We start from the raw sequence: 6,586 nt of genomic DNA, 5'->3' as shown, positions 1-6,586 counted from the left end.
CGCCAGTTTCTAGATATCTAGAGACCCAGACGTTTATTGCCCTAGCTTAGCCTAGCGAGTTCCAGGTGGGGAGACGGATCTGGGGGCGGGGAACGGGAGGGAGGAGGAGGCGCAACTCCAATCCCCTCAGTGCCCCACGGTGTCTGAGACCCTGGCTTTCCTATAGAGCTCTGACCCTTAGGTACTTTATCCTAAGGTCCCTTTAAATACTTTGTCCCTTACCTGAGTCCCGCCCAGGGCAGGTAATCGCAAGCCCCGCCCCCCTGCCAGAAACCGAGATCGGGCCTGGTTATAGGGAGTGGGACACCCCTCCTCCCTCTCCCCTCCCCTCTTCCCTGCCCCACTTCACAGCTGGTGGCAGCTGGCCGAGGAGGCCCCGATTAAAGAGGAGGGGGAAGTGCTCACAGGTCTGGGCAGGTAAGTGAATGTCCCTGGAGGCAGAGCTTTGCTTAGAGACCCTGGCATCCTGGCTCCCTGCCCCTACAAGACCCAGGAGTTTGGGGCCTCCAGAACCTGGAGTCCGGGGCCCCTGCCCCCTTATCACCCTGGAACAAAGAATATAGGCCCCTGCTCCTGCCTCTCCTGTAATCTTTGATCTCTGTGGGTGGATGTTGCAATGGACACACAGAGGTGTAAGTGGAAGTTGCCAGGAAAGAAGGTATCCTGATCACCAGTGGACATGTTTATGAACACCTGCCATATGCCAAAAGCTGTGTTGGGGACTGCAGACACAGTGGAGAACAAGATAAGCTCCCAACTCCCACTCTCATGTTTGGAGGTACACTGCCTTCCCTTAAATCCTGGCTCTGACACATGCAAACAGTGTGACCTTGGGCAAGTTCTTTTACCTCTCTGTGCCTCAGTTTCCTCATCTATAAGTGGGGATAATAATAGGACTGTTGTAAAAATTAAAATGAGTTGATATAGGAAAACAGTATTCAGCACAGAATCCAGGCTAGGTAAGTGTCTGCTATTATGAAAATTCATGACCACAGAGTCCTGTCAGGGAGACCTTCCCTCATTCCCCAGGGGCTGAGGCACTTATCATCTATACCACATCTGAGGGCCGACTGGTGGCTCACTCGGGAGAGTGTGGTGCTGATAACACCGAAGCCATGGGTTCGGATCCCTTTATAGGGATGGCTGGTTTGCTCACTTGGGTGAGCGTGGTGCTGACAACACCAAGTCAAGGGTTAAGATCCCCTTACAAGTCATCTTTTGTAAAAAAAAATAAAATAAAATACCACATCTGATTCCAGCTGTCCATAAAATATGAGGGGCCACCCCTCTCTGCTGCTGCTATACATGGGATTGACCACCTGCCTGGATACCTCACCTGGTGATGAACAAGACCAAGGTGAGTGTCTAGGGAAAGAACTGGTGTCCAGGTGCCTGATATCTGCCATCCCCTGACCCAGAAACCCCTGTCTCTAGTCCCCTTCTCCCCCAGGACCCCATAGCTCTCTATCCCCTTATGTCCCCAGCCCTAGGGACCCTCTATTTTTCTGTCGCTCTTGTCTTTGGGCCCAGGGGTCTTCCTGGGCCCCCCAGATGCCCAGAGCTTCCTGGGCAGCCGTAGCCGAATTCCACGAGCCAATCACTGGGACCTGGAGCTGCTCACACCAGGGAACCTGGAACGGGAGTGTCGCGAGGAGAGGTGCTCCTGGGAAGAGGCGAGGGAGTACTTTGAAGATAACACGCTGACGGTGAGTACTTCGGGATCCTGGAGTCTGGGGACCTCTGTCTTCTCTGGGTCCTGGCGGGGGAGGGACCCTCCTCCCTGGAGTCTCAGAAATCAGGATAGGCTGGTTTGAGGCGTGTGAATCTCTCAGTTGAATTGCTGCTTTTCCCCCTTCTCTTTCATTCCTACCCCTTTAAGGAGCGTTTTTGGGAGACCTACATCTACAATGGCAAAGGAGGTGAGATGGTGGGGCAGCTGAAGCCCTTTTCTTCTCTGCAGCTAAGGCAGCCCCTTCCCATGGAGGACAAACCAACATCTGCCAGCTGAAATTTGGCACAAGAATTGTCTGCTCCCCCACAATTCTGTGCTCCCTGAAGATGGTTGTTAAAGGAGTCCCCTCCTTTCAGACTAACACCTGCCTGTGGAGGTCCCATGTTCCCAGGAAGGGAGAAATGGGGGTGGAGGGAAAAGTTATAGCTCTGAGGCCTATCGGGCCTTAGACTCAGAGAGGCAGGTCCACCTGAGGCTTTCTTTGGGGTCCAGAGCTCCAGCCCCTTGGGTGGCTTGGTTGCTAGGGGATCTGCTCCCTAGCATCGGGGCTAGTGGAGGAAGGCTGGCCATCCTCATCTGCCCAGTTTGCCCATCCCCAGCCCCTTCTTTGAATTCTGAGGCCGCATCTCGGCTGCAGCCTTGTTACTAACAGGGGCTTCTCCTTAGCAACGGGGCCTGGCCAGGCCAGACAGAGGAAGCCCGAAGCACTACCTGGCTGGTTTCTCCTCCCCCACAGCCCCATCCCAGCCTCAGCCTGGTTGCTAAGGAGGCTTTCTCCCTAGCAACCACACCTAGACAGGCTCAGGATCCAAGGCCTCCTGCCCACTGAAGGACCACCCTCCTGGCACCAGATGCCCCGCCATTCTGTGGCCTGGTTGCTAGGGGAGGATGCACCTTAGCAACAGGCCCTAGGTCTGGGCTGGAGTCCTCACATTGGAGCCTGGTTGCTAGGGGAGGTAATTCCTTTGCTACAGACATAGTGAGGCCTAGCGGCTCCTTGAATCCACCTGGAATATGCCAAATCAGGAGGACCCGCCTTCTCAGAGGAGCTTTTTGCTAAGAGGGCTAAAAAGCCTGGGGTTTACTGTTTGAGGAAAGCCCCCTCTACCCAGTACCAAAGGAGTTTTCCCCAGCAGCACAAGTTAGCAGGCCTCAGGAAGCCTAAGGTCTCCCTGTGCCCGCTTCTCCATAGACACAAGGCCTTGGATTGCTAAAGGGGCTGCACCTTAACAACAGGTCCATGTGAGTTCTAGATACCTAGTGATTTGTGGGGGAGGTCACTAAACTCCTCCAGTGTTAAGTGAATTTTTCCTAGCCTCCTAGTAAATTCAGAAGCCTTCCTGTGGATTCTGCCCTTCCTTCAGAGTTCAGGTCTGGCCCCTCATTGGCCTGGTTGGTAAAAGGGGCTATATTCCAGAGTAGGCAGAGGTGCCAGATAAAATATAGGAATTGCCCACCCCTCCCACAGTCACATGTGAATTTCAGATACACAATGAATAATTCTTTTTTTTTTTTTTAAAGATGACCGGTAAGGGGATCTTAACCCTTGACTTGGTGTTGTCAGCACCAGGCTCAGCCAGTGAGCCAACCGGCCATCCCTATATGGGATCCGAACCCGCGGCCTTGGTGTTATCAGCACCGCACTCTCCCGAGTGAGCCACGGGCCGGCCCCACAATGAATAATTCTTAAAGTATAAGTATATCCCAAAAAGTGCATGAAATATACTTACACTAAAAAATTATCTGTTGTGGACCGGCCCGTGGCTCACTTGGGAGAGCGTGGTGCTGACAACACCAAGTCAAACATTAAGATCCCCTTACCGCTCATCTTTAAAAACAAAACAAAAAAATTATCTGTTGTGGACCGGCCCGTGGCTCACTCGGGAGAGTGCGGTGCTGATAACACCAAGGCCACGGGTTCGGCTTCCTATATAGGGATGGCCGGTTAGCTCACTTGGGAGAGCGTGGTGCTGACAACACCAAGTCAAACATTAAGATCCCCTTACCGCTCATCTTTAAAAACAAAACAAAAAAATTATCTGTTGTGTATCTGAACTTCGCATTTAACTGGGTGTCCTATATTATTATTTGCTAAATCTAGCAATGCTCAGTTTAGGGGCCTCTGGAAGCATACAGCTACCTGAGCTTCCCATGCTACCTTCAGTGTGTCAGCTGTCCAGTTAGCAGATGGATCATTTAGGAGGCTATGGCCCCTGACTGTGGGGACTTGAACCATCCCATGTCCAGGGAGGGCCTCTGTTGTCATGGGGATATGGCTACTGTATTTTCTAGTCTCAGATGAGGTTATCACAGGCCCTTTATGCATTTGATCTCATTGACTTTTCAAAGCTTGTGGAGTGTGGGTTATGGTTCCCATTTTACAGAGCAGGAAACGGAGGCACAGAGAAAGAAGTTAGGGATATTGCCTGAGGTGACAGGCCTAGGAAGTGGCCCTAGCTCTGCCTTGCTTCACAACCAGTACTCATCCCTCAGGGGGAAGGAATTTGGATGTTGAGGTGGGTGGCAGCCCTTGAGGCAGTGGCTTCCCCATCATTTCCACAGGGCGTGGACGAGTGGACGTTGCAGGCTTGGCAGTGGGGCTGACATCCGGTATCCTGCTCATTGTCCTGGCCGGTCTGGGAGCCTTTTGGTATTTACATTGTCGAAAGGGCCGAGGCCAGCAGCCCTGTCCCCAAGAGTAAGGAGGCTTCAGGGAGGAGGGAGTGGGGGTGGAGAGCAAGGAGGGGGGAAGAAGCGTAAGCCTGAGAAGATGGTCTAAAGATTGGGGGTATGTGGGTACTGATGAAAGATCTGAGACAGTCATGTGGTAAGTGAGTCTGTGAGCTCCCTTATGTCCGGTTGTGGTGTCTGCCTGTCTAGATCCTCAGTACTTGGCACATAGGAGCTCTGTCAACATTTGCTGCCTGCCTGTCTTTGTGGTACCGGATTTCTGTGAGATTATTACTCTGGGTATTGTGTCTGGTGAGGCTGTTACTGTGTTGCCTGTGGTCCATGGGTGGCTGTGGTATGTCAGTTTCTATGGTGACAGGGTTCGTCATGTGTTTGTGTGTATCTGTGTGAGTTGTCTAGGTGTGTTTTTCTCACTGGCAGGGTCTGAGAGGGCATATGAATGAACATCAATGTTAGAAGTATTGTGGGCCTGTGTGGTTTTTTTAGGATGAGTTTGTTGTAAAAATGGATCTGGGAAATTTGTGACTGAGTGTATCTCTGTGTTGTGTTCCTGTTTGTATGGGTTTGCTAGGTTCTATTTATGTATGTGTCTGTCTGCCTCTCTACAGGGCTGTCTTTTTCTGCATTATTCTGCCTGTATCTGGTGCACGTGTGTGTCTGTGAATGAGAGTCTGTCTCTGTGGTTGATTTCTGCATTTGCCTGTCCATGCACATCTGCCTGTCACTTCGAGGTGCTTTCCTGTGTGTAGGGCTTAGGCTGAAGGTAATCCTCCTTTTCTTTGGCCATCTCCCTTCCACCTTTATCCCCCTGGCACCCTCAATGTCCCTGTCTCCTAGGTCTTCTCTCTCAATCCTGTAAGTTTCCCCTGCTGACTGTACCTTTCTGTCCCCAGGGTCGGGATCATCAGCCCTTTGAATCCCCCGAGCTCTGTGGACCCACCGACGCCCCTGCCGCCACCCCCACCCCCCGGCCTACCCACCTACGAGCAGGCGTTGGCTGCCTCTGGGGTGCACGACGCACCGCCGCCTCCCTATACCAGGTATGGGGCGGGGCTTATGCTCGGGGGCGGGGCGAAGAGGGGAGGGCACTGTCGGAGGAGGGGCGGGGCTCAGGGGTGAGAGTTTCGGGTTTATTACCTGGGGCGGGGCTTGGAGCCCGGGGGCGGGGCCCTATGCAATTGCCTAGGGGCGTCGCCCAGTGTTGTATGTGTGGACATTATAGGGGGTGGGGCTTGTACCCAGGGGGTCCCGGATTGGTTGAGAGGCCGAGGGCGGGTCGGAGTGGTCTTGGTTGACGCGGGGGGAAAAGGCAGCCGGATCTTTGACTCCCAACTGTGCTCCTCCTCTTGCAGCCTCAGAAGGCCTCACTGAAGAACTGCCTCGGAGTCCGGGCTCCCCGAACTGTGCCCCTGATTCACACCGGATTCCGGAAGTCCTCAGGCCTCGCAGACTCTGGAGCTGAGCCTGGGAGTGGGGTGGGAGTAGGGGTCGGCCGGCCCGAGGCCTACCCTGGCACACGTGTTTCCGCCGCGTACGGATACACGCAAGTCCTCAGCCAACGTGTTCCCACGTCCCGGCCCCTCGCGGGCCCCCACGCCTTCCTGACAGTGGGAGCAACCGCCCGTCCCGCCCCCGGGGTAGGCATGCGCGCGTAGAAACTCGGTCCCAGAAGCGCAGGCCGGGTATGCAGCCTTCCGTGTGTGGCCAGATATGACCCGACCGTCGCCCTCCAGTGCCCTGGGCTACGCACACGCAGAGCCCCGCTTGTGTATACGATTGCCTTCGTTCACTCCCGGTGCGCGCACAGGGCCGCGTGGTATCCCAGGGAAAGGGTGGGGGGCATGTTTGCAAGCGTGCTCAGTGGGGGCAGGCTTCCATTGCACCCGGGGAACCGTAGTTGAGCTGTTGCCCTAAATAAAAACCCTTCGGAAAGGAGACCAAGAAGAATTGAAACGCAACAAAATAAAAATCTAATGAACTGAACCGCGTTCCCGGGCGCACCTATGCGCGGCGGAGCTGGTTTTCTGTGCAAAAGCTGCGCCCTACACCCCCAGGCCCTGCTTGAGCTCCGTCTCTTCTCTCTCTCTCTCTTTTTTGCATTTGCACGGGATTGTGGGAGGAAGCGAAGCGCAGCCAGACACCCCGCCGCCCGCCCCCCCTTCC

At 54.3% G+C, this 6,586-nt stretch overlaps 1 protein-coding gene across 1 annotated transcript; it reads left to right on the top strand.

The window, feature by feature from the left end:
- Nucleotides 1–347: 347 nt before the first annotated feature.
- On the top strand, nucleotides 348–6,419 carry PRRG2 (proline rich Gla (G-carboxyglutamic acid) 2). The gene is made up of 7 exons (XM_008575399.1): nucleotides 348–417; nucleotides 1,260–1,357; nucleotides 1,531–1,706; nucleotides 1,880–1,919; nucleotides 4,295–4,430; nucleotides 5,317–5,463; nucleotides 5,776–6,419. Exons 2-7 carry the CDS (start codon nucleotides 1,273–1,275, stop codon nucleotides 5,792–5,794), a joined length of 603 nt encoding a protein of 200 aa, XP_008573621.1. The 5' UTR covers nucleotides 348–417; nucleotides 1,260–1,272; the 3' UTR covers nucleotides 5,795–6,419.
- The last annotated feature ends 167 nt before the right edge of the window (nucleotides 6,420–6,586 follow it).

Source organism: Galeopterus variegatus, unplaced genomic scaffold (genome assembly GCF_000696425.1).
Source record: "Galeopterus variegatus unplaced genomic scaffold, G_variegatus-3.0.2 Scaffold1180, whole genome shotgun sequence".
NCBI lineage: Eukaryota > Metazoa > Chordata > Mammalia > Dermoptera > Cynocephalidae > Galeopterus > Galeopterus variegatus.
This window is presented reverse-complemented; position numbering and strand designations above follow the sequence as displayed.